General features: G+C 57.7%; 2 protein-coding genes across 4 annotated transcripts in view; both read left to right on the top strand.

Annotated features, from left to right (window-relative positions):
- MRPL21 (mitochondrial ribosomal protein L21) overlaps positions 1-5,074 on the top strand; it is a 15,869-nt gene extending 10,795 nt beyond the window's left edge. For both annotated transcript variants that reach the window (XM_075755664.1, XM_075755665.1), the window contains 2 exons: positions 4,178-4,281; positions 4,929-5,074. In XM_075755664.1, coding sequence (XP_075611779.1) covers positions 4,178-4,281; positions 4,929-4,993 — 169 coding nt within the window. In that variant the 3' untranslated portion in view covers positions 4,994-5,074. The remainder of the gene's footprint in view (positions 1-4,177; positions 4,282-4,928) is intronic.
- On the top strand, positions 4,306-26,351 carry LOC104630792 (ras-related and estrogen-regulated growth inhibitor). Of its 2 annotated transcripts, none has more exons than XM_075755663.1 (4): positions 4,306-4,868; positions 21,902-21,958; positions 23,443-23,516; positions 24,178-26,351. In XM_075755663.1, exons 2-4 carry the CDS (start codon positions 21,904-21,906, stop codon positions 24,661-24,663), a joined length of 615 nt encoding a protein of 204 aa, XP_075611778.1. In that variant the 5' UTR covers positions 4,306-4,868; positions 21,902-21,903; the 3' UTR covers positions 24,664-26,351. The 2 variants fall into 2 exon arrangements, with proteins under 2 accessions (XP_075611778.1, XP_075611777.1); XM_075755662.1 differs by lacking the exon at positions 4,306-4,868 and adding an exon at positions 14,092-14,260.

Raw genomic sequence — 26,351 nt, 5'->3', positions numbered from 1 at the left:
ACCTTGGTAGAGGATGGAACTTGTACATCTGAGAATTATTTCTTGGTGGCTTGTAGATTCAGGTCAGAAATGCCAGATGGTTTCAGATTGGTTTCACTCCTGAGTGTTCCTGTGGTACCGGGGAGGGGGGGGCTGTTGGTATTTAAGAGTTAGTTGTAACACGCTTGCGTGGCTGATAGCAGACTTCAGCTGTGCCGGTGGTAACTGCCTTGGGTTCCCTGTGTTAGACAGGATTTTGAGGGCTGCCAGTCCTTTTATCAGTACTGTGAATAATCTGGAACAGCAGATCCTTGGGAGTCTTTGAGTTATTGCTAGATACTGCACTTGTGGAAGATCTTAGGAAGGGGAATCTCATTATCAGGACTAGAAATGTCATCTTGCAGAAATTCCGCTAAGAGCCCAAGTTCTGCAGGCAAAGCTATGCCGTGTCAGGCAGCTTAGGACACCATCCCTCCCCAGTGGCCCTGGGGTGGTTCTGTGCGAGTCTGAGTTTGTGTGCTGAAGTTGGCACGTGGCCCGCGGCCCAGGAGCTCTGGGACAGGAAGAAAACCGTCTGTTTGGTTCCTGCGAGCGCTCTGAGTGTGCAGAAGGCGTTGTGAGTTGCTTGAAGCAGATCAAACTGCACATCTGCCAGTGTTGGCTTGAACTCCAGTGACTGCGGCGGTGGAGGAGGAGGAGGAGGCTGCCCAGGCAGAACCAGAGGCAGGTGGGGAGGTGCCATCCTCCCTGCGAGCTGTAGGGGAACCTCCCCGGTCCCCAGCTCTCCCGTACGGGCTGAAGAAAGGAAAGCAGAACCCAGCGTGTCACAGGCAACATGGAGTGCAGTTCTTTTGTGTAGTTTCCCAGTTGTGCCTAAACCACAGATGTTTTGGGGGGGGGGGGGGGATGAGAGGTTGGATGCAAACAAAGGCGGGTTTGGTTTTCTGTAGTTTTAAAAATAAACACATCAGTGAATGCTTGCACCAGTGTCTCTGTTAAGACAGTTCATTACAGCTGCACTCCCTGTTCAAACTTGGAGGCGGGTAGGAACTTGTCCTGTTTTGGACAGATGGTCATGTTTTAATTTTCTGTAGCAGTCAGATGCCTCCCAAGATGACACTCCTCTGAAGCCTTAAAAACAACAGTGCAACAAAACAGATCTGTGTGGCAGAGGCTATTCTGGGAACTTATAGCTGGCTTCTGCTCTGGAATCTGTTGGGTTTTGTGTTTGTTCAAGTAACTTGCTGTCCGGTCGATTGGCACAAGGGTATCAAGCAGTACGCAGTTGTACTTTTGTTTAGCTGTAGAATGCTGAAAACGTTGTGCCCTTCCAAAGCTGTGATTAGAAGTGAGCATAGCCTCGGGCAGGTTTGCATTTCAGGCCATCAGCTGAGTGCCCTCAGCTATTTTAGACCTGAGGGAAATGAATGGTGCTTATATGAGAAAGTTTAGCTTATTTCCAGACAAAGTACAGCTGATGGGAATTTTTTCCTCTAGATGAACTCTGCTCTTTCCTGCTACCTGCCCGTTTTTGCAGTGGCTTCAGTGGAAATGACGCAGGGCCTTGGACCCGTTCTTCTCCCGGACAGCCAGGCTGGGATTTAGTTACCTTCTGCAGGGAGTGAGCGAGCTTGTCAGTTGAAATTATTACCTCTAAGAGTTATGATCCTTTGGGGTTGGTTATAGGTTGCCTGGATCTTTTCCACTACTTAATGACAATAGCTTTCAGCCCAACTTAGATCTATGAGATTTCAGCGTGAATTTCTCTTGCCTTCTGCAAAAATCTGATAGATGTGCTTTGTCACGAAACATTTTGCTGCTGAAAGCAGCAGGGCTGACTGTGTGTGTCAGACTCTGGGAAATGTGTGACCCCCTTCTTATTTTTATGGACATTCCAGTCATACCTAAAACACTTGATAAAGTTTTGTTGGTTTTTTTCTCTTGGGCTCTATTTTGCTGAGAACTTTTCTGTTCATATGCATTCCACCAGCAAGTTGGCTTCTGCTGTGCTTCAGCCTTTTGACCAGCAGGTCCTAACGCATTGTCCAGCAGAGGAGGACTCGCCGGGGCCCCTTGTCCTTGAAGTTTGACTTGCAGAGTTGTTTGGGTACTCAACTGTCTCAATAATCCCCTTAAAGATTTGCTTGAAAGCATGTCAACATCTATGAGCAACGTGGGGGGACGCTTCTCTACAGATCCGTGCCAACGCTTCTCCCTTTGGCCAGATACCGCACCAGCCCTCGGACAGCCAGCGCGGTCCCGTGGTGAGAGCTGCATCAGGGGTAGCTTGGCTGTGCTACTGCAAACCCTGGCTCTCCTGAGAGCAGCACAGAGATCTCGGTGACCGGGTTGCTTTATCTGGCCTGGCCGCTGTCCAGTCTTCCCACGTGACCGTCAGTAGTGACTTTCTGACATGCCATTACAGTCCAAGCCTGTGAGAAGGCAGTGGGAGTTCAGCTTTCCCTTTGCCTTCAGTGGGCAGGAGTTAGACCCAGAAAGTATAGCTCCCTAATTATAGTGGTGAAATGTGGCCAGCCCCTGGGCGCAGTTCATCTCTTGGTTTCTTTCCTAGCGCTGCAGAGCTTGCTCCGTAGTTCAGTAGTGCTGTGGGTCCTATCGCTGGGCTGAATCTGGATAACATCCTTTAGCTGCGATGTCGGGGTCACCCAGTGGTCTCTTAAAATCTAGATTATCTGATGTCTGTTTTCTTCTGGGCTAGTCACTAAATACAGATATATCAGTTTTCTCCTCTGGCTGTCTTTCCCTCCTCCCTCAAGGATTCAATCTCTGATATATATTACACCCCAGAGGGTAAATGTGAAGAGAGATGGTAAATGTCTCGGAGCCTTTGGCCTCCTGGTGACCTTGCTGGAACAGTTAGGCTGGATGGGCTGCCCCCCTCCGCCCCCCTTATGCGCAGACGGAGTCGTTTGTCAGGAAAATGTTCTTTAAATGTCTTCTGGCGGCGAAGTGAGCATGCTAATGAGTTTTTAATGGTATTCTGCAGTGATGCTGCATGAAAGAGTGTCTCTTCCTCCTCCATTGTGGCTCTTGATTAAAACCACACTTTCCAAAGCTTTAGTCTGGTTCTTGTCTGGAGGCACTTATCTTCCCGGAGCGGAGTTGTTGTGCAGACAGGTAGCTGGTCTTCCGGCGCGTGCTTCAGACCACCTTGTTTTCCAGCTCTGGTGTTTTTCAGATAACAGCTATTGATCCCAGCACTCTTTTTTCGAACTTCAGCGGGACTTCTCCACTCGGAGCTCCGCAGAGTCCCTGGGTGGGCAGGAGGCGTGTTTGTGTGTGTGTTGGTAAGGTAATGTGGAGGGAGGAGTCACATCGTGATTTTACTCACCTGGGAAGGAAGTGCGGGCCACATTCCTCTCTTCATCTCTGTCCTGGGTGAGGGAGGATGTTTACTTGCTGAGAATTTCCATGTGTAGAAGTGAGGTTTAGAAATAACCTGAGTCTGAGTGGTCTCGCCACTCACAGTGAGCTCCCCCAGCTGCGGGGTGGGGAGCAGTACCTGAGATCCTCAGTGAGTCCCTGCCTTCTCTGCCAGTTTGGGGTAAACAAGCAGGACAGACCAGGAGCGGGAGGCAGAAGAGGCACGTGGGAGGAGAAGTGACTTGCTCCAGCAGCCAATTAGCTGTGCTTCCTGCTGGAAATGGTGGGCCAGCTCTCTTTTCACTGAGCCGAGCAAGGTGAGAAGACTCTTCCAGCTGTCTCTGGTGCTTTGTAGAGGGAGGAAGGACTTCTGTGTTGACCAGCACAGGAGGAGGGCCATGGGTGGGCTTAACCTGTACGATAAGCAAAGTAGGACGCATAAGATCATGTGAATGTGCCAGGGGAATTTATCTTACTGTAGTCCTACACGTTCCTGTAGGTTTGTCTTACTCCTGTCTCCTTGGCTGTTTCTGATCTGATCCCTCACGTGACAGAGGTCAGTGGTGCTGCCCTGCAAACTATCACATCACTGGGCTGATCCACGTACAGCACCTTCAGGGGTTTGGTTTTACACCACGAAGCCAACAACTCGACGGATTTCCCTCCTTCTGTGGTGACTTTGTAGTTCCTGTGCATGTGGGCTCTGTAAGGCAGGATCTGTTATCTGTGTGTTGCTTTTCCCCAGAAACCTGCTCACCGATAGGAGGAGAATGTAAATAATTAAAAAGTGATGCTTTTAAAATTTATTTTTAAGGAAAGATCTCGTCCGTGTGGAGGCTACTGTGATTGAAAAGACTGAGTCCTGGCCAAAAATTAACATGCGCTTTTGGAAGAGGCACAACTATCAAAGGAAGAAAAGTAAGATGAAAAGAATACAGAGCTTCCTCCCCTGCTGTTTGGTTGGGGGATCTGGGAGGGGGGTATCGTGACACAGGGGCGGAAGGAGGCTCGTTCACAGTCTCCCCAGGACCCCTCGTGGCACAGCACCCCTCTCCCAGCCCGCTGCCCCAGGAGTGCCTGGTGACTTCATATTCCCTTGGTCCAGCACCCTTTGTTAGATAGCCTTGCAAAAGACCTTGCTGGAAACAAATTTCCTGGGCAGAAAAGCAAGCTTGCTCTCTTTCCAAACCCTTAACTATTGGATATGCAATCACAGATATTAGCAAGTCTTAACAGTATCCTGTGGCAGGCTTTTTGGTTACCAAATGCCTGCTCCTTCTTGGATACGACTGAGAGAAAAATTATGACTGTTTTTTTTATGGACCGGATGCTAAAACCGTGAGCAGCCTGACACAGTCCCACGGGAGCTCTGGCTGCGCCTCGTGTCCGTGCCACACCGACGGTACGCAGCTGTCCTGCCAGCGTGGCAGCGTCTGCCCGCACACCCCCTCCACGCCTTGGTGTGCCTCACACCAATGTAGCTGAGCTAGCAGGAGCCTTCAAAGGTACGCAACAGTTCTGTGCTGTCATCTGATCTTTCTTTTCCTCTTTTCATTCTTTTTCAGTCATCGTGAACCCACAGACTGTCCTCCGGATAAACACCATAGAAATTTTCCCCTGTTTGTCATGATTGATTGATCAGATGTTGTGTGGCTGAGGTTTATTATTGCTTTAGGCAATTATGGAAATAAAACTGCCTTGTCATTGGAAAGTTCTGGACTTATTGCTGTTGTCAGAAATGGAAATCTATATGTACTTTCTTTTTAAAAAAAAAAAAAAACAAAATGAAATATTTTTTTAAATTATTATTCCAGCCTCGATGGTGTTTATTTGTCAGGAGTTTTAAGCAGCCCAGGATCCATCGCTAGCTGTCGAGCTGTTTCATGCCAGCTGGGTCTGCCTTTGCCTGCACACCCCTCTCTGCACTTCAGGAATTCAGGCTCTCAGCTGTGTTTAAAATACCTTGGGCTGCATGGGTTGTGGAGGGGAAGGGCCATCGGCCGTCCCAGTCCCAGAGGTGAGGCTCGGAGCCTGGAAGGCAGAACCTACGTGTGTAATTAGTCCATGTAAAGACCCCGTTGCGGTGCTTAGTTAATTGTGTCCTTGCACGTTTCCCTTCCCTGGGAGTGCAAGTGCACTGATGGCTAGCAGAGAGGCAGGCGTGTGGCTGAGCTCACGTCCCTCTGGAAACACTCATTGCTCTCCAGCCTGCACTTACATCGCTCTAAATAGGTGAGGCGCTTTTTAAAGCGTGTTAAGTGTAGTTTTGCCACCCGCCCTTTTCTCCTGACAAAAGACTTGCTGCTCTGTTCGTGTAATTCCTGGCACTGGATGGCTTCAGGGAATATCCTGGGGTACGGTCCCACAGCAAACGTGGGGCTGGAGAGAGCAGTGAAACCAGATGACTGCAGGATCCCAAATCTACTCCCAGATCACGCTGCGTGGTGAAAATCCTTCTTAAAGAGTAGCAACGGGAGATGCACTGAGGAATTACCCTCCTGAAGGTGAGCCAGAGAGTCTATTGTATAGCAATAAGTCGTCTGTGTGTATAATACTATCAAAATAGCAGGTGCAGGTGGCTCAAGAGTGATTTCATGCCTGTTTGACAGATTTGGTGCTTGACCTACCGAGTATGTTTTCATGCCCGGATCTCAGTATCCTCTCTCCACTCTGTAAGTCGCGCACCATCACTGAGCAGCACGTGGACAGCCAGATTCAGCAGGTTTGTTCAGCCAAGGTCTGCCTGTCTTTGTGGACTGTAATAACAACCGGGAAGCGTTTCCTAGCGCTGTCAGCAGGCTCTGGGGGTAGCTATCGCATCCCCTGCAGCTACCCTGAGAAGTGCTAAGCGCTCACCTTGTCACCTCTCTAGGGCGTACATTGCCTCAAATGCGTCGGGAGGAACGTCCGCTTATGGGTGTCCTTGCGCACCCCCTGTGACTCGGTTGTGGGAACCTTGCTCCTATGATGCTGTCCTGAAGGAAATGCTAGTTTTGAACGTGCCCACATCTGGGTCTTGTCCTGTCTTTCACATCTCACAAGTCCGTATAAACCTTATAAACTTTAGGTGCCATAAACGGCAAGCTTGATGGCTCAGGCTGCGTTTCATCTCGCCTGACTTCAGCTAGAGAAAGATCCGGGCGTGCTTGGGTTAAGCTAGTTCTCTAGTTGCTGGAGAGATGGTCATCTGCAGAGGCTGACTCATCTCTTCCCCGTTAGCATCGTCTGGCACGAGCAGCCCTTGGGAGATGCTGTTCCTTCTCTCCTGACGGTACAAGGAGGCTGGACACCTAGACTTTAAAAACCTCTCTGTGACCAGCTTTGATCTTTGCGTCCTGGTTTCCAAGCTCCTGTACGTGGAAGGCAGTGGGGGGACCTCTCCTCCAAAAATCATCTCCCCCCTCTCCCCCCTGCCAAAGGCGGCCCTGGTTCAGCGCTGGGACCACAGATCCCAGCAGGAGCCGTGAGTCGCGCCGTGCCGCGGGCTGGCGCGAAGGCTCCCGCAGTGACAGAGTGTTCCTGGTCCCCGGCGGAAGCGGCGCTGCCAGCTGAAGCAGTTTTACTGGAAACCTCATGTTCCTCCGTGTCTCTCGAGGCATGTGGGTGCTTGGGGCTAAGCAGCAGCCTGCACCCTTGGCTCCGTGGGGATGGGGGGGTTCTGTCCTTCCCGGCTGTGGAGAAACACTCGAAAAGAACGAGAGAGGCTTCAAGGCTCGGAAACGTGGAAGGAAGAGCCCGGTGTTGATTCCAAAGGAAAAGCAAATGTCCTAAGTTGATCTGTAAAACTGGTACCCCCAAAAAAGTCCTTGGCAATGTAATCCAAGGGAGATACTGTACGAAATTAGGGTGGCTTCACAGTATTTTGGGGGAGAAGAATGCAGGAAGGGAAAATTCAACCAGTATCAGGAAGTCCTGAGGTTTGTTTTTAAAATTTTATAATATGAAATTAGAGCAAAGGATTCAGGTTTTATTGAAATGATGCATTCAGACTGAGTCAAAAGGGGATTGTTTTTGACACTTTCTTCAAGTGAATTTAAAGAAAAAGTTTTTTGCTGTTCTAAGGGGAAGCAGAAATCCCCAGCTCTTCTCCAGAGTGAAGTCCCAAGGCTCCGTTTGGCTTCGCATGTTGGGGGGTGGCCATTTGTGATCCTCTTTCTGGCTGGTAAATGTGGCTTGCCGCGCTTACGTAGTGTAAGAGCAGAAATTTCTCAACAAAGCAGGCTTTTTTTCTTTTCTTCTCCCCCCCCCCCCCAGCACTGATTCATAGTGGAAATTTATCTGTTGGGACAAAACATCTTGTTGGACAGCACGTCAGCTCGGGGTGGAATTTGAGAGATGCTTTGCCCAGAGCCTCTGCAGATCAGGCATCCACGTGGGTTAGACGAGAACCAGGCCTGAGCTCCTGCCCTCCAGCCCCTAAAGCAAAGCCGTGGCGTTGTCCCCCCCCCGATCTCCCCTCGGTGCTCTTTGTGTAAATAAGGACCCGCTGCCCGGAGGAGGCTGGAGAGCCGGAGCGGAGGGCACCCTCTGCTCTGAGTCAGACCCGAATTCCAGCGCCTGCTCCCTGCCCGCTGCCCACAAAGCCGCCGGCTGTTCTGCTTTCTCTCTCGTGCTTTCGAAGAATGTCGGTGGGACTGCGCTCCGTTCCCCGGCAGAAGGACAACAGCCTTTGCCACGCTGACGTTTTTCCACAATAAGGAAGCGTTGTTTGCTCGCCGGCCGGGCTGCCGAGAGGTTTGCTCGGAACAGCGGGCGGGAGGTGCCGTCGCTTCTCCGCCAGCCCGGCTGTGAGCGTGGCTGCGGGATTCCCGGCTCTGCTGCTCTCGCATCCCGGATGGACCCTGCGGTCCCCCCGGGCCGCCCCTCGCTGCCCCTTTCCGTTACCTCTCCGGAGGGTGTTCGGCCGAGCCCTAACCAGGCGTGCAAGCGGTACGCGCTGTTGCACAAGAGATCGATGACTGCTGGCCTGGCCGAACGTCAGCCCAGCCACGACCTCATCCTTCGCCCTTTTAAGAGCGACGGACCGTGGCACCTTCGTTCGTTTGTGGCTGCGGTTTTTTCCCTCCCCCTCAGAGACAGACGCTTTCAGGAGTCGGTTTGCAGCGAGGTTTCAATCCTTTAGAAGGCTAATGCCGTTCTCCGGAACCCTCCGACGGGACGCAATGGGCACGGCTGCTCGGGTGCAAAGTCTGCAGCTTCGAGGTGCTCGGATTTGGGGTTCGCATCCCGGTAACAATAAGATGATTGTCGTGATCGAGGGGGAAACGGCCCGTGGTAGTCATCCTACAGGACAGCTTTCTGCGGCGTATCTCCAGAGCTCTGTCTGGACGAGTTTTAAATTACCTCCGTGATGGGGTTCCTCTTCCTTCCCTTGGCAAGTTGTTCTGTGTTCTAAAATAAGCTTCACAAGCAAAGCCGTTTCTCGCAGCGTGAAGGCTTCCCGTCGTGAGCATCCATTATTTGTGCAGCCTCATGAAGCGCGATAGACGTGGTAAGCGCCGGTGTCCGTCCTTCCCGGCGGCCGGCTTCTGCAGAAAGACCAAAGCGCACGGAACCCTCTCCTTGGGACCCAAGGGCCAGCAAAGGGATTTAGCAACTGGGTTACGATATTTGGGTCTGCTTAACGTTCACGTCCTCCACCGTGTCGCGGGCGGCAGGCGTTTATCCTGTTCAAGTGGCAAGGCGGCTTGAAAAGTTCTTAGGACGTGTCGTTCGGGCTGCCGGGGTGGAAGGGAAATGCTGCGAACGTGCCCCTTTGGTGGGGTTTTGGTTCCCCCCCCCCCCCCCCCCCGTCAGCTTTGCAAAGGCATCTTTGAACTCTTACGTGGAGCAGGATTTATTTTCTCAGCGTGATCCGGCCACGTTTTGGCTGCGCGTCGAAATCCGCTTTAGCGGTTAGAAATCAGCAACAGACTGAATGTAACACCAGGAAACCACCTTGGTTTGATTCCTCTCACGCTGGAGGTTTTGTCTCTCATGACCAAAGAAATAGCCCCTTCGTTAAGACGAGAAAGGGAACGCTTCACCACCGGGTCCAGGCTGGTGCCAAGCCCGTACGGAGACATCGGAGAGCGGCCAGCAAGCCTGGGCATGAGCGAGCGCCGGAGCTCGGTGCCTTTCATCTCTTTTCTCACTCCCTATTTATAGAACACGGGAGAACGATTGGGATCCACGGCCCCGCTCCTGCCGCGTCTCTGCCTGGCCGCTAGCGCAGCGTTCGCGCGGCCGGAGCAAAGTCAGGGCTTGATTTCGGTAGGAACGGAGCGAGTCTGCAAAGCCGCTGAGAAAGGAGAGGGCCCTGAAGCCTGAGAGCACTCCTTAATTGCACACCGGCTTTGCTATAGCAACCAAAAATATGTTTATTGACAGGGCGGCATGGCTTCGGTTATGTTCTTGGAGAGCGTTCCCTGACGGCCCCGTCCGACATTAACTCTCAAGAAGCGTGCTGGCAGCGAAGCTTGCTGCATACGGTATTGTCTCAGTAGGAGCAATGTTTGTGCGGTCATTAACGATGACAGTTAGATGTGATACGTGAGTGGGAAACGTGGGGTTCGAGCCCTTCGAGCGGGTGCTTTGGAATACCTTGGTTGGTTTTGAAAACAGGGCGCAGGCTCCAAAGTCGGCTTGAAATTGCGTTGGTCTCTGCACAGACCTTCTAGCATTCTGCGTCTTCAGGTCATCTAATGGAGAGAAAAGGGACCGGCTTTTGTTTTATCTTCCTTTCCCACACAAAACCCAAACATATCAGTTCTCTGTCTTGCAGAAGCAGCAAAGTTCAGTGTTTTGGGGAGGTCCCAAAGTAGCCGATGAGCCGGCGGGGATGTAGTTTGGACCACGGCTGGGGACTCCCCCGGTCCAAGGCTACGGCGTGAGGTGATTTGGTTCTTTGCTTTAGGACAACTTTTTATTTCTGCTGGATTTTTCTTTGCAGGGACGTGATTCATGGGTGCCTTTGGCCTCTTTCCCGGTGCAGACTCCACACCTTTAAAAAAACTGCGAGTATGGAATAGCCTGACCACAAATATTTCAACAGAAAACAATATCTACTCCACCTACTCTCATCTGGCCCCGCCGCAGATGCTTTGTTACGCTGGAGGTGGCTTATTCAGCGATTGCAGATGATGAAGTCGTGTTTCCATCGCGTCCAGCTGAAAGGTCCCCAGCAAGCGTGGGACCGCGTAGGCGCCGGTGCCGAACGCACGTGTGGGAAGACCCGTGTGGTCTTCCTGGTCCCAGGGGGACATGTAGTCCCCTGATGTGCGGTCAGGGATAGAAACCCACCAGGTCCGGGGCCCAAGCCAACCTTTTCCTGAAGAAGTCAAGGATGTAGTTTTCTGCGTTGTCTCTGAAGCAGTTGGTGTTGCATCGGAGGGTCACAGCAGTCTGATCCAGCCTGGTCGTGGGAGAAGGCTTTGAAGGGTCTAGAGCTGTTTTCTCTCCAAGCAGTGTTTTTGGGTCCTCACCTCGGCAGGAGGGTCTGCAGCAGTCCATGGTTATCTCGGCATCCCCAAGGCCAGCGCTTCACCGGCTGGAGGTGAGCGTGACACTGTGAATTGCGGCACCCTTAGGTGTGGTGACTTAAATCAAAGATTAAATAAATTTGCACAAGTTCTGGTCTAGGTCAGTCTACTCCTGTCCCTGGTTTTGATGTGAAACAACACAGCGGTTTGGAGGGAGAGAAGGAAGTTGGATGCAAGCTGGCCAGAGGTGTTTCTCCTTCAAAGCTCTGCCGGGGGCTATCTCAGCACATCCTCACTCGACGCTTGGCTGGATTTAAACACTTACCACCAGAAAGGGTTTTGGATGGACTCTGCTGAATGCTTGTACTCTGTCCTGATGGCTAAAGACGTGTAGGAGATTACCTTAATGGAAACACCTCCTCTCCCACGCCTCCTCCGTGGGCTCCGCTGCAAGAACAGCACTCTGTTACGGAAACACTTCTACGTCGCAGAGCTGGTTTGGTGAGAGCTGCCCCTGGATGTGTGGGCAAGCGTCTAGGCACGTCCTTGTGTTCTCCAGCAAGAGCCTGTGGAGGTTTATAGAAGGGGGTCAGTGAGGGTCAAAGGACAGAAGATCAGTTGTTGCCCAGGGGTCTGTTTCTTGAGGTTGATGGACTTCACACGTGATCACCCCAGAGCTGAAAGATGCCTTCTCCATGCTGAGAGCATCTACTGTGAATCTCCTGTGTGGTTTCCCCTGCGCAGGGTAAGGCTGAGCCTTCTCTCCCTTCAGCCCTCTTCCGTGAAGCCTCGCTGGGCTGTGTCGCTTCTTTGAAAGGCGTCACCGTGCCCCGGCTGAGCGAAGCAGCCAGAGAGAGGACCTGGATGGGCAAAGGAGGACGCTCGCTCGCCAACTGCTCAGAGACCGGTCTAAAAGACCCCTTGAAAGAGTCCCAGAGTCCAACCTGGGATCTCATCGCTTGTTAGACATCGTAGCAGGGCCACCTGGATTTTCCTTCAGGGTGGATCTTCTGTCTTTTTCCTTGGCGCCGGAAGAAAAAGGCAAACCGGCATCATTTTCTCTGCCATTGCTGGAACAGCCCTGCAAGGGGAAAGGCTGGGGGCTTGGGGCTTTGGGATGTTCTGAACACGTGCGACTAGAAACAACCGCGCGCTGAGGCACGTGCATCCCTCTCCCTCCCGACGGAGGTGTGCGTGGGAACGGACGCGCTGCCGTGGCGAGGGTTCGGGTTTGCAGAACAACAGGGGAGGGGAAGAGTTTTCCCGAGGTGATACTAGAAATCTGCGGCAGGGCTGGCACGCGAACGCAGCTACGCTGATGCCGTGCTTCGCTTCTAAGTCCTTCCTTCTTGTACCCTTGTTCCCGCACCCCTGCTCATCCGCGCCCTTTCAACGCAATCAGAATTAAGGCCGGTAGAGGTGTGTAGGTCGGAACTGCCCGGCTGCCAGCGTGGCACAGCGAGGCTGCTGTGCTAACTGCTCTACCAAGGGGAGAGAGACTCTGCGACCGAGGAATCTGAACAGCCCTGCGAGCAGTGGAAATCGTTATTCTGGATCCCTCCAGCCAGGAACCTGCCGGCCAGTTCCAGCCCTCCAAAGTGCAAGGGTTGATTTTTTCCAGGCAATGGGACCATTTTTTGGTCACGAAACTTGCAGGAAAGGAATTTTCTCTGCGGCTTCTCCCTCGCTGTCAGATTTGGCTGAAATCGGGCAATGTATTCAAAAATGGTATTGACAAGGGACAGGCAAGACAGAGGACTTGATTGCAGACATCTCATTTCCTTAGGAAATTGGGCTAAAAATAGGAAAGGAACATAGCGGAGGCTTCTTTTTCTTGACACACACCCCACCCCCCCGCCGTTTCCCCAGCTGGGAATCTGCTTTTGTCCTGAAATCTGAGGTTTACTGCTCTTGCTGTTGTCTTCTGGGCTCCAGATGTAGTCAAGCCGTGAACGTGTCTCTCATCAGCTCCGGGGAAGCGGTGCAGGAACACGGTTGCGGCGGGCGGCTGATGCGCAGACAGACACACGCGGGGAAGCACAATTCAGCTTGCGATGGCAAGATGAATTTCTGGGTGAGGGCTGCTTGCTCTGCAAGGAGAGCCCTCTGGGCTCCCCCAGGCCTGTCCCTGTTTCGCTCTCTCCAGCCGGAGCTCACCCCGGCCGCGTTAACTCTCCCGTTGGCATCTCCCGTTGGCGGCAGCAATGCTTTAGATAACGCTTCTCCCCGTTCGAGGCGAGATGCCCGCTTAGGCGCTGGTTGTGTGCTAATGTCTTCTGTGGGCATCAGCGATGTTTACTTTCGACACATGATACGGTCTATAAATATCGGGCGGGTTTCGTGTTACCTTGAGCGCCGTCCAAGGCGGCGCGGATGGTCTGTGCTCCGCTGGAAGCAAAGTCACCCGAGATGGTCAGGCAAAGAGATCCCCGTGCCAGAGAAGTGACTGCAGCCTTTGGGAAGGATTCCGGATCCCTAGTGCAGGCGTTTGGCTGCTCCGCACCCTTGGTCGGGTCTCTTCTCCTGGAGCCTGCAGCGCTGGTGTCATCCGTGCACCCGTGGGCAAGCTGCGTCCTGGAGTTCGCTGAAGATGGTCGAGGTGTTGCAGGTCTCTTCCCTTCTTCCCAGCACTCTGTGCCCCCACAACACACCCCCCTGCCCCTTCCATCCGCTGCTCCGAGCGGTTACGTGTTTCCCGTGCCCACGTTTGTAAACGCACAGGTACGTGTCATCCCTTGCTCTCGGGTACACCCTACGCTGGTCTTTAACAGCCTCGCAACGCTGCCGCACCAAAGCGCGTGCAAAGCTTGGCTCCAGGCCTGATGTGAAGTCTTAGCTCTTTGAGATCGATGGGGGCTTAGTCGCTGATGTGTGTGGAGCCGGGATTCGCTCCTCACCTTGGTTGTGGTGGCGGCAGGGCCGGGTGCTGTGCTGGCACCCAACCTGGGTCTGCCCGGCCGCGTTTGGGGGGGTCCAGACCGCACCTGAGAGGTGGGGCGGGGGGCAAGGCGGGGGGCTAGGCCAACTTGTCCTCTCTTTATTAACTTGTCTCTATGAACTTGCTCCTGTGCACAGGAGTGGCCGAGAGCTGCTTGCGAGCGGGGAAACTGAGGCACGATGCCCGAAGCGCCCGGGGCTCCGGGACCGGGCTGGGGGCACCGCTGCTGCCCGGCCCCGCTGGGGGGGAGGAGGAGGAGGAGGAGGAGGAGGGGGTGGGCATCAGCTGGGGACCGCCTGCCCCGAGCCCGGGGGCTGAGCCCGGCCCGGCCCTCGGGGCGGAGCCGGCGGAGCGGGGAGCGCGGATCTCGGCGGAGCCCCGGCCCCGAGCCCCGGCCCCGGGATGAGCTTCCCGCGGCCCCTGCGCCGCTCCGTGAGCCTCAGCCCGGCCCGAACCCTGCGCCTCGTCGTGCTGGGGCAGAGCGCCGTGGGCAAGACAGGTAGGACGGGGCCCCCCCGGCATCCCCCCCCCGGCATTGCCGGCATCCCCCCCCGAATCCATCCCCCCCCGAATCCATCCCCCCGCATCCCTCCCCGCCGCCCCGGGTCTCCTTCCCGGGAAGAGGGGTCGAGCCCCCGGGTCCAGCCGGGCCGGGGCAGCGGGCGGGGGCTGTTCCGGAAAGCCGGGATGGGGAATGAGTTTCTCGGGGGGCTGCGGCGTTGCCCAGGCGGACCCCGACCCCCTCCTGTCTGCGGGCACCGCGTTCCCCCCCTCGAGTCTGGGCAGCGAGGGGCTCGTCCCACGGGGGTTCGTCCCACGGGGGTTCCTGGGCCAAAACGGTCCGTGGCCGCGCAGCGAGCCCGGGGCAGCGGCTCGGGGTGGGACCTTGCTCACCCTGGGAGTTTGCCGGACCGAAAGCCGAGCTCAGGTTTGTGCTTCACCGGGCGCTCGGAGTTTTGCTGCTTGTCTTTAGCAAAGGGAGCGGGGTTCGCAGAGCCCCGCGTTACGGCGCTGCCGTTCAGTTTTCCTTTAGGAAAACTCCCTTTCCCTGCACTTTGCTCGGTGCTCTGCGGCTGCCGGGGTGGGGATTTGGGATGCTGAGCGGAGCACCTGCGCTCTCTCCTTCACCCCGCTCCTGCCCAGGGATCGCGATCCCTCCACCCCTTCCCGCTTCTCTGTCCTGGGCTGCGAGCGCCCGTGGGCCCAGGCGGCCTCCGCTCCCTTTCTGCGCGGCATCCAGCGTGCCAGGACCGGGGTCCAGAGGGGCCGGTCGCCGGCAAGGAAAGGTGCGTGTCTGACGGGTCTGCGTTGGTTTTATCGCAGCAGGGCAGGGGAGCAGTGATCCGGGCAGAGCCTGGGGGAGCCAGCGCAACGTCCCGCTGGCTCGCCGCTCCGGAAAAGACATAACCTTTACGTACGCCGCTGCGGCGGTGGCACCTCCGCCTGGCTCACGGCCAGCAGCTTCGGCTGGTGGTGCCGTTGAAGTTGCGTTTCCATATACAGTCACCGGTGAGCCTCTCGCCTCGCTGGCCGGCGAGTTCCTCTTGCCCAGCGGTAGTGAAAAATCGTGATTTCCCTGGATGAATTAAAGGAGGCAACTCCCCGATCTCAGGGAGCGGCCCAGCACCGGGGAGCGGGAGCACAGGAACGGGGCTCAGCACCGGGTGTACCCAGAGCCCCGGGGGGGGCCACGCGTAGTGTTTGGCCTCAAAGTCCCTGCGAGCAGATGGAGCCGCGCGTGATGGTTGTACAAAGCGTGCGAAGCGCTTTGGCTCGTCCCCCACCCTGGCCTGAACATACGCGCTTCCCCCGCCGGCGTTAATCCCACCCGGTGCGGAGCGGGTGCCTGGGAGCTTTGGGCCCCTCCTGCAGCGAGCAAGAGGCCGTTGTGCCCCCCCATAGGGTCGGATCAAGCCGAGGGTGTTTAAAGGTTCCTCCAGCCGGGTTTGGTCCCGGCACCCCCCTCGGTGGCTGCCGTGGCACGGCTGGGTGCTGTGCGGGGTCCGCAGCTGCGTGGGTGCCCGCGGCCCTTCAGCAGGGCTTCCGTGCCGATCCCCTGAGCTGTGACAGAGACGCAGGACGTGAAATCAGGGCAGAGGGAGGTAATCGATACCTGGCGTGTGCAGAGGAGAGCGGGAGCGTGCCAGGAACCGGGAGCAGCCCCCCGGGAACGGCACGCGATCCCCCGCGGGCTGGCAGCCGCCCTGACGCAGAGTTCTCCCTGTTCCCGTCCCCTCGGGTGCTGTTCTGCATGTCCGTTCCTGCCCAAGGACAGCGTCTCATCTTCACGGGGTGCTGTGCCCGAGCTGCCGGGTCCTGCTGCCTGCGAGCCCCTGCGCCAGACGGAGCCGGGGCCAGGGAAACCTCTACGTGCTTTCCCCTGCCCAGTGGGGCGGTGACCGCCCTGCGCCATGGACCGGGAGCATCTGGCCTGAGGGACCCGCGCGCGACGTGCGAGGAGGGAGCGGAAAGCGTCAGCATCGTCGCTCGAGAGGCCGGGGAGGACGGGCTGCGGGAGGCGGCGGGGTGCTGGTCCCCGAGGCGGGGGAGAGATGGTGCTGCCTGAGCTGGTGCGATGCGGGGGGACCCCCTGTTTCGGGGAGGGGAAGCAGGAGAGGGTGAAGGCGAGTTTCATCCCAACCCAGCCCTGAGCCACCAAGCCCTGGTGGGATGGGAGGACCACGAGCGGACCCCACGGCGCAGCATCGCACGGGTGAGCTGTTGGCATCCGCCCCTTTGGGAAGCGGCAGCCAGGCTGGGAGAGCCGAGGGGGTCGAGGTGTGTGAACGATCCAAAGGGCAGCGCAAGTCCAGGCAGCTGCAAAAGGGGGGGGGGAAAAACCCCCAAAACTCTCAATTCTCAGCAAAAGGGTTTGATTCTTTGGAGCAGTTTGGAAATCTTCAAGGTCTGGCGATCCGAGGCCCCTCTGGGCAGGGACGGGTGTGGGTGCAGCCCCGTGGCTGAACCCCGTCGGTAGTTTAACGATTTGGCCTGGGCTGTGTAAATCACCTGCGGGAGGCTGTAAATCCAGCCCGGCCAGAGCCTGCGTTATCTGCTGTCTTCTGCTGTTGATGCTAGCCAGTGTAAACTTTGCCATACTTCAGAGAAAAGCTCTGCTTACAAAACACGAACGGAAGATGAATTGATGCTGTAAGCCCTTACGCTCGCAAGAGGGATGTGTTATGCAGCAGCATAAACAGAGCAGCACGTGGGCGCGCGGGGCTCGGTGCGGTCCCGGAGGTAACCAGCCGGGTAATCGCGCATCGAACCATCCCATAGTCGTTCCTAGAGACCAGGCTGAATCTAAGGTTAACCCTTTCAGCCCGGGGCTCTCCTCGGAGAGCCCTTTCCGAGGTTACTTATGTTCGAGACGGGAAAAACCAAACTTCCTTATAAGGCTGCGTGGATGTGCTGACGCCTCTCCGCCTGCATCCGCTTCTTCCCATTGGCAGCTTCGCTCGTGTTCTTGCGCTCCGGCCAATTTTTAATCAATTTAATTGGCTCCTCTTCTCATCCAACACCATGCGCTCCGGCTTTGGGTGGCTGCCTAACATATGACACAGAATCAGGTGCTTTCTAGAAATCGAGCCTGACTTGTCTCGCTCTCCCTCTGATAATTTGGTCGCCTCTTTGAAGATGCTGATACGTGCCTCCTGCGGGATCCTCGGTTATCTCCGCAGAGCAGTTCTGATAAATTACGTGCTCGTCCCATCAAATCCCTTCTCTGTTGGGCAGGGTTTGAAACTCAGAGGGGGCTTGGAAGATGAGAGGGTGGTGAATGCCCCAAGCAGGAGGCGGGCAGGGGTGGGAGGGCAGGAGAAGCCGTTTGGGGCAGAGATGCTGGGGCTGAAGAAGCAGAAAGCCCGACTCGGGTGGGAGTGGACAGATCCTGACTGGTGCGGCATGGGTGTGCAGGAGCACGACGTGAAGAACATTTGCCAATGGCGAAATGACAAACTGCCCCCAAATTTGCATGGGGAGAGCAAGGTCGGTGCAGGAGTGCATCGGTCCTGCTTGGTGTTAGCTTTTCAGCAAGGTCTTGTGGCTTTGAGGGGGTGTCGTACCGGGTCCTGGCTTTGGTGAGGTTTATTCTCCCCTCGCACTCCTGCTCCGTTTCCTTCCTCCTGCTGCGCTGACGCCTGGGGCGCAGCTTCTCCGTCCTGTCCCTCCTGGGCTCTGCGCTCCCGCCTTGCTCTCGCTGGGATTTTTTTCCCTGTTCCCGCTCATTTCCCACCGATTTCACTCTGCTCCCGTTGCCTTTCCACGCCAGCTCTCAGCCTCTCCGCCGCCCTTCACTCCCATCCCCGTTACCATCATTAACGCCTTGAAGGGCTTAAGCCCAGCTTCCATTAGCCGTGCTCCTGTGCTCCTGTGCTCCCCTCCGCCTCGGGTCTCTCTGTCTACGCCAGAAAATCGCACCCAGGCGTCAGTGGCGCATTTTCGAAGCAGCCGGGTTGGAAAGGTGGTTACGTACAAAAGGCTGCGGGGAGGGTTTTGCTTTGAACCGGCGTGTGTGCGGCATCAGGCGCGCGGGTCGGGTCCTGAGCACCCAGCCGGCCCGGAGGGTTGGTTGAATCAGCTCAGACCTGGAGGACCGAGCGTGAAGATGAGCTGCGCTGCCTCACTCCTTCCAGAGGCAAAGAGCAAGACGGTTCTGAAACAACGTCGGAGAGGGCGGTTGCGCTGCTGCCGGCTTCTCTCCGTGAAACGCGGCTCCGTAGGGAAGGTCCGCGGGCGAGAGGAAAGCTCGCTTGCTCTGCGAGGGGGCAGAGCTGCTCTCGGAGATGCCGGTGCTTCCCAAGTCCACCCTGTTGCACCCTAAAGGGAATTCCCTGCAGGAAGATAGCCCGAAGGGGGGGATGGAGGTTGAGGCGAATAGAAAAATAAGCCTCTGGGCTCGGCCAGGGGGTCCCTCGCCAGCAGAAGGGGTCTCAGGAGATGCAGCTGGTCCCCTGCGGTGATCTCCTTTCAGGACTGGTCACTCCTCCCGCTGGGCGAAGGACCCTCCGGCGCCGGGGAGTTTCACCGGGGCAGCACCGGATCCTGGGTTGAACCTCCCGTTGCGTCTGCTCGGTCGCTTTTTCAGCTGCGTGACCCAGAGCCGGGTTCCCGTAGCGCTGCCGTTGCGGGGCTGCTCCTGAATTACCCCCCGGCAGCCGGAGCCGCGGAGTTTCTCCTCGGTGCGAGCCGAGCTGCGAGCGGCAGCCGTGGCGTGCAGCCACATCCCCACCCGGCCCCTCCGCACGGCTGCCGGTCCCTGCCAGATCACACACCCCCCTCCCTCCCGGGGTGATTATCCCGTCCTGGATGAGACGGCCCGTGTCGGCGAGCAGCAGCCCGGGCTCCGAGCCAGCGGGGTCCCTTGCCGGGCGAAGGATGCTCTTGCCATGAGCCCCTGGCGTGGCCTTGGAGGCGAGTTCTCCGCTGCCGGTAAGTTGATGGCGGCCGAGCATCACCCGCTCCTCCTCACCTCTCCGGTATCTCCCCTTCAGCTGGAGCATCACGGCCTCCTCGCAGCTCTCCCGGAGTGTTTTATGGGGTGCTTGAGGCTGCAGGTGTGAGGAGTCAAGTAAAACGTGTGTCAGCTTTGCTTCAAAGCACAAACACATCTCCGGCCAGCGCCGTGTTCCTGCATCTGCCCTTGGGATGCTGCTGGCCTCGCCGTGCTCTTCCTGGAGTGAACCCGGCTTGGTGGCATCTCACTGACGGCTTGGTGGCATCTCACCGACGGCTTGGTGGCATCTCTCCTGCTTCTGCCCGTTTCCACGAGCGCCAGTCTCCTGCTGCCACCTCCCTGTGCCATCCAGGGTGCCAGCGTGGGGACCGCGATGGTCCTGCCGTGGGGTTCTGCAGTGCCGGGGGGGTTCCCCGTGTGCCGGGGGGGTTCCCCGTGTGCGTGCCGGCGCTGGAGCAGGAGGCTGCTGAAAGCCAGCGCCTATTGGGGCAGGGACAGATGCGTTTCTGTGGCCCCTTGGCCGCGCCGGGGACAGCTAGCAAAGCTCGATGCTGTGACAGCAGCAGTGACAGGGATGCTCTGGCTGCCTCCCCACCCTGTTCAGACTGGCAGGATTTTCAGCACCTCCAGATTGCTTCGTTACTTTGAAAGCCTTCGCTTTTTCCCCATTTCCCGTCCCTGGCCGTTGGCCAGCTGAGCCTCAGCCCTGCGGTCCCCACCGCTGGAAATGCCCCTCTAGAGACCTTGCACCATGGCAAAGCTTGTGCTGCCCCTTACGGAAAAATATAATGAGTGTCTTTTGAATTTTTTTTTTTTGTTTTGCAGTCCCCAGAGAGCTTGCCCACCTCGACCAAACCCTTGCTCTGGAGCCCAGGTCTGTCTCCTGCAGCCTGGCTGGCTGGAGAGCGATGATGAGAGGCAGCGCTTTTCCCCAGCGAGGAGAAAGCCCTTGCCATGTTCGCTGGAGCTATCGGGCAAGCCTCCAGCACCAGCAGACCTCCACCCAGCCTGGCATTAGAGCGTAATTTGGGCTTCGCATCTCCCGGTCTCTGGTGCAGGGAGATGTGGTAATTGGATAAGAGGGGTTTAATTGCCCGCGCTGCGGCTGTTCCTGCCTTTCCTTGCCCTCGCAAGGAGGAAAAATTGGCCCAAACGATTCGCTCTCCGTGTTGATGCCGTGCCAGCAGACGGCAGGGGCAGCGGTGTTTTCGCGGCGGGGGGTTGCTTCGTCCCCCCCGCGTGCCGGGGAGCTGCCGGGGAGCAGGACTCCTTTGGGGAGCAGGACTCCTTTGGGGAGCAGGACTCCTTCGGTCAGCGGTGCCCGCGGGTGCCCAGCTGCCCCGGGCTGGGGGCGTGAGCTCCAGGCACGGGGCGGGGGGGATGCGTCCCCCCCAGGGTGGGCTGCTCCTTGGGGCACACGCTCAGCTCTGTGTCCCCCCCAGCTCCTAACGCTGCCGAACGCCGTTCCAGGGCTGGGTTTGCCGCAAGACGCGGCTGGCGTAAGGAGGACCTCCGGCTTCGCCGTGCCCTGCGTTGCTCCTTTTGCCTTTTGATGGATGTCACGAGGTGCGGTGCCAAGGGCCTTCCTTTCTGCGCGCCGGGTGCCTGGGCCGGGTTAAACGAGCGGCGCTGCAATTTGCGGGACCTGGCCGGGCAGTCGCGCCGGCAGCGCCGGTGACGGAGAGGGAGAGCCTGGCTGGGCACCCGTTTGCCCCCGTGTTGGGTTTGGGTGGAGGTCACCGAGGGGATCGCTCACCCGGCGTAACACTTAAAGCACGCGCATAAACCTTTGCAGGACCAAGGCCAGAAAATGCAGTTTATCGATCCCGACCGTGCGGGAAAGTGAATCCTGTGTGCGAGGAGCCGCCTTTCGCCCGCACGTCTGGGTGCGTCCCCGGGGCGCCGCTGCTGTGCCGCTGCCGTGTGCCGAGCCCCTGGCAAGGCGAGGGGTTGGGTCGGCCGGCCCAGCGGCCGTTTCCGTTGCCGCTGACGTGACGGGCGCTTTGGGCAGAGGTGCCTGGCGCGTCGCCCCGGGAGCGGGGCAGAGACCTCTCCCTCCGCCTGGGGCATCCCATCACGCGGTGGGTTTCGGGCCTCGACGGAAACATTTGCAAAGAACGTGCAAAACCCATCCGGCCTTTTCCCGGGGCCGCGAGGGGGTTGTTTGGAAAAGCCCAATGTCTGCGAGCTCCGGACGCGCGCTGGGCTGCGTAGGAGAGGCGAGGCGTGAGCTGTCAGCCCGGGCGCGTCCCGACGCGCTTGTCCCACGTTGTACACGGGGTACTGCGCGGCAGAGGACAGCCTGTGCCGTCACCCGAGGACTTTGCGGGGAGAGAAGTGGGCTGGTAACGGTCTCGGTCCGAGGGCGTCCGTGGTCCTTCCCCGGTCTGCTTCACCCTCACCTTTTGTCGCCAAGAGCTGGCAAGTTGCTGCTTCACCGCAGGCTTCCCCGGTCACCGCAGGGCAAGCCCAGCCAGCACGCGGCGGTGACCCAGCCTGTCTGCGCCCCTCGGAAGACACTTTGCCCAACCCTCCGATTTGCAGCGTCGCTGCTGGGATGTCTGCTCCTGGTGCCCACACGGGCTGGGGCAGGTCTTTGCTCCATCCCCCCTGCCTCAATCGGCCCGTGTTGCTCTGCACTTTGATCTGACGGCCGTAACTGGGTTTGTTGTGGTTTTTTTGCAGCAATGACAGTGAGATTCATCACCAGGAGATTCATTGGAGACTACGACCCAACCCTAGGTAGGTAAAGTCCTTTTCCTTGCTGCTTTCCCTGCTGCCGCTGGCTCAGCCCGGAGGCTCTGCTCGCCCAGCACCGCTCCCGGCAGAGCCGATCTGCTCCCAGCTCACCGGATTCCTTCCTCTTCCTCCTCGACCAGACTGGCCTCCAGCCACCAGCCATCGTGGCACCTCCCTGGCTCTTGCATCCCTTTTTCCTTTTCTGTGTTTTCTTCAGGCAAAATCTGTTGGGGGCGAGACTCGGGCACCGCAGGAGGAGGCGCAGCGTGCTTAGTCATCCTCCAGCAATTGGCAGGGAGGTGGCTTTTAAGGGGAAGGAGGTATCGAAGCCGCTGGAGCTGTGGCTAGTCTTTCCTGTTTTCTAGGGGTTTTTTTTGCATTTGGGTTTGAGGGTTTTTTGGGCACTGAAATCACATCCCTGCCGAAGGATCCCAGAAATGACCGGTCGCTGGCTGCGCGTCCTTCTGCCTAACCCCTGCTGTCACCCGCCGGGCTGGGGGATTTGGGAAGTGTCTGTGTTGCTCTAACGCAGCTGGTTCACGGGGGACCCGAGGGAAAGGCTTGGTTTGAAAAACAACCCCGCCGTTGCCCGTCCTTTGCATCCCTGCTCCTCGCCTGTTACGGTGAGCGATGCTTTTTCCCCGCAAAGTGAAATTTGTTTTTCCTCTCTGCCTGCCGCTTCTTCCTCCTGTTGGGCTGGTTCCGTGTGACGTTACAAAATACAGAGACCCTGCTCAGGTGAGCGTACGGTGAGCGTACCTGGTGCTTCCCCGTGTCGCAGGAGGGGGAAGGTGCCTGTTTATCCCGCGGACGGCCAAGCCAAGCGGGTTTCTGCCCCGTTGCGCGGTGGCGCACGAACCCCGGTGTGACCGAGGCGCTCCATCCCGCCGAGCACGCTGCGCACGGAGCAGTTGCTAAGCGGAGTGCTGGCTGGTTTTATTGCCTGACAATATTAGTGAAGCTCGAAGCGGTTTTTGTGCTGGAAGAGCTGCCCAGACGCACGCCTCGCAGCCACTTTTACTGCTTGCTTAGACAGGAGCTGCTCTCCCGCTGCTTCCGAGTAGGGGCTCAGCGCCGGCTGGGCAAAGGGCTGGCTTAGGAGCCTGAGCAGGGTCTCAAAACAAAACCCGGCTTTTCCTGCCCTCCTGCTGAGCCCCTCTGCCTTTGCAGAAGCATCGCTCCATCACTCCTTTTTGCTCACCCTTTTATTTCCAGCAAGGAGAAAGCCGGGTGCTGGCTGGGGGTCTCTGCTGCCCGTCGGAGAGGCTGGGCTCGGTGCCACGGGCGCAGGGCTGCCCTTCCCAGGCGCGGGGAGACAGGCTGAGGACCAGTTCAAGATGTGGACTCGAAACGGAGGCCACGTGGGCTGTAGGTTGCAGTGGGTGAAAATCGACTTCTCCAGCTCAGCTCGCATCGAGGCCACCCGGGTTGTCCTTTGCTACCCGGGGGCTTCTCTCACACGCGCTTTTCTGCCTGTCCTCCTCCAGAAATGATTTACAGACACATGGCTGTCATCGACGGGGAGGTGGTGCACTTCGAGATCCTCGATACAGCAGGACAGGTGAGCTCGCGCCGTCTCATAGCTGGCTGGCCCTGAAAATACCATCGGGGAAGTGCGACCCCCCTACGAAGGCAATCCCCGCTCTTCCGCCAGCTTTCATCTGTAGTATCCGAAATATTGATCAAGACGTGTTCATCTCAGAAAAAGGATGTTTCGGAGAGTTTATGTCTCTCTAATATCAATTTCAGCGTGGCTTCAGCTCACCGTTTCCCCGTAGCCTTACCGGTGTGCAGCGCAGCTCTGCTCCCCGCGTCGGCGGAGCATCCTGAGGGCAGGGAGGCAGCTCGAGGGAGCAGGAGGTGCTGGGAAGGATGCGCCAAGCACCGGGACTGCTGGCGATGGAGAGCCCTGTGCCGGCTTCCCTTCTAGCAACAGCCCTGCCTTTGCGTACCCGCTTTAACGGCACTAATGCTGCCCTGATCCGCATCAGGATGGGGCTGATTGCTGTCTCCATCCCTCACGTTGCCCGACCCATCAAATTCCTGCCCTGGGCTAGCTGCGTTGCTTTGCACGTCACCGCTGCGTGCAAGCCCAGGGCCAAAACCCTTCAGGGCGATGGTGACGGCCCCCCCAGGAGGTTTTCTTGGTTGCAACCAGCAGTGCTGGTACTTAGGAGATGTCGGGGCTTCTGGTGTTAATGGGAGCTTGTCTGCCCCGGCAGGAGGAGGACTCCCTGCAGATCGAGGAGAAGATCAAATGGGGCGACGGCTTCGCTGTGGTCTACTCGGTGACGGACAGGTGCAGCTTTGATGAGGTCATGCGGCTGTGTTTCCTCATCAACCACATCCACTCGAGCCCCAAGCGGAGCAGCGGGAGCGAGCAGCCCCCCGTGGTCATCGTGGGCAACAAGAAGGACTTGCAGTTCGACAGGATGGTGTCCACGGAGGACGGCGAAAACCTCTCCAAAGCCTTGAAGCTTCCTTTCTACGAGATCTCCACCCGGGACAGCTACGAAGAGACCGTGGTGGTGTTCAACACCCTCTACCAGGAGCTCATGAGACAGGGGCACTTCTCCCCGGGCTCCTTCAAGAGGAGGACAGTGTCGAAGCTGATGGAGAAGATCCCCAAGATGCAAGCCAGCTCCACCTTGAACTCAGCAGGCAGGAGCCTCAGCTTTAACTCCTTCAGGGACTACATCCCCGAGTGAGCATCTCCGGTGTGGAGGCGGGAGCGACAGCCGAGCCAGGACGGAGGGACAGGTTACCCTGCGGCGAGGGAGCCCGCTGCTTCAGCCCCAGGGTTGGGGGGCAGCTGGGGGGGCTGTGCTGGCTCCCGGCAGGGGAAGGTTAAGAGGTGGGGAGGGTGGGATTGGGCTCCGACAGCCTTTTACAGCCCGTAGGTTTTTACAAACAGGCTTTGCCTCGGCAGGGAAGATGTTCTTCGTCTGCCTGGCCCCTTTGCTCCCTCTTCCTCCTCCTGCGTGGCCGAAGTCAGTAGTGAAGGCGGCTCGTGGTGACTTCAGTGGTGTTGGGCCAACCCTTGCGGGCTCAGAGGTGTTTTGGTGGGGATCAGACCCAGCACAGACACGTCTGGCTCCTGGGCTGTCGCCAGCCGTCCCTGTCCTGGGGAAAACGGCCGTCGCTTCTGCCGCTCGGTGTTGCTGGTGGGTAAAATCCCCCGGCTGCTCAAAACCCGTCCAGCCTGGCCGGCTGCTCTGGGGTGGTGGTCGCTGCCCACAGCCATCCCTGGGCACCCCTGGACCCACCTGCCACGGGGGTCTGTGGGGGGCTGCATCCCCCCCCGCCTTCACCGTGGCCCTCCCTGAAGAGCCCGGACAGCCGGTGTGCCCATCCGCAGCTGCCAGCAGCCGGCCATCGGAGCCCGGGGCTGCGTTTCCATCCTGGTTTTCCCTGGGGCTGCGGAGGGGCAGACCCCCTCGTCCCCCGCCTGCAGAGAGGCAGACCCCCTCGTCCCCCGCCTGCGGAGGGGCAGACCCCCTCGTCCCCTGCCTGCAGAGAAGCTGCGGGGTCCCAGCTCTGCCGGAGCCCTTCGTCCTCCCTGGCTGCTCGTGGGCTGGCACCAAGGGCACGTTTAAAACCAAAACAGAGATCTGTGTACTGGGTGGGGGGGGGGGAAGCCTGTTAATCCCTGGCTTTTCTAAAAACCATTTTTTAATGTTTCGGGCTCCTTGGCGCGCTCTCCTTTAACAGCAGTGTAGATAAACCCCCGGGCGCAGGGCAGCGAAGGCGGCAGAAGTTGCTGCTCCATCTCGGGCTGGAGGCACCACGCGCTCGGTGCTTCGCCGAGGCTTCTGCCTTCGCCGAGCCTGCCCCCGATTTTAGGTCTCCATCTCACTCGGGGCAGCTCGTCTCCAAGGGGAGGCAACTCGAACAGACTGCGCTTCTGGTGCACGCTGAAACCTTAGGCTACCGTCACCCTTCCCCATCCTGGAGGAATCGTTTCCTGAGGCAGCTTCTCTGTTAATGCCTTTGCCCTGCGACTCAGCTGAGCGCAGCCAGAGCAAAGCCAAGGGGGCGATTTGAAGAACGGATGCAACGGAGCCGATACCGGGAGGCGCAAATGATGCTCCTTGCAGGAACCCCCCTTGTCTCCTTATTAATTGCCCCGTCCCCACAGGGAAAATCGCCGTGGCCCGAGAATTTGTCTTTTTGCGGCGCAGAGATGGGGCAGCAAAGGCAGGGAAAGGAGCAGGGCTTGCGGCTAGCGGCACCTTCTCCCCGCGGCATCGTTTCTCTCCCTCCCGCCTGACGCAGAGCGCTGGGTTGCCGTTCGAGGTGAATGCGCTGGAAGACCCGCAGTGTAACACCCCTGTGTGTGTCCCCCCCCGTCGCCTTGTCTGTCGCTGCGTTCTGTGACAATAAAAGCCGAGTTAGC

The sequence above is a fragment of the Balearica regulorum genome, chromosome 5 (genome assembly GCF_011004875.1).
Source record: "Balearica regulorum gibbericeps isolate bBalReg1 chromosome 5, bBalReg1.pri, whole genome shotgun sequence".
Lineage (NCBI taxonomy): Eukaryota > Metazoa > Chordata > Aves > Gruiformes > Gruidae > Balearica > Balearica regulorum.
The sequence above is the reverse complement of the archived record's forward strand: the minus strand, read 5'-3'. Positions and strand labels throughout refer to the sequence as shown.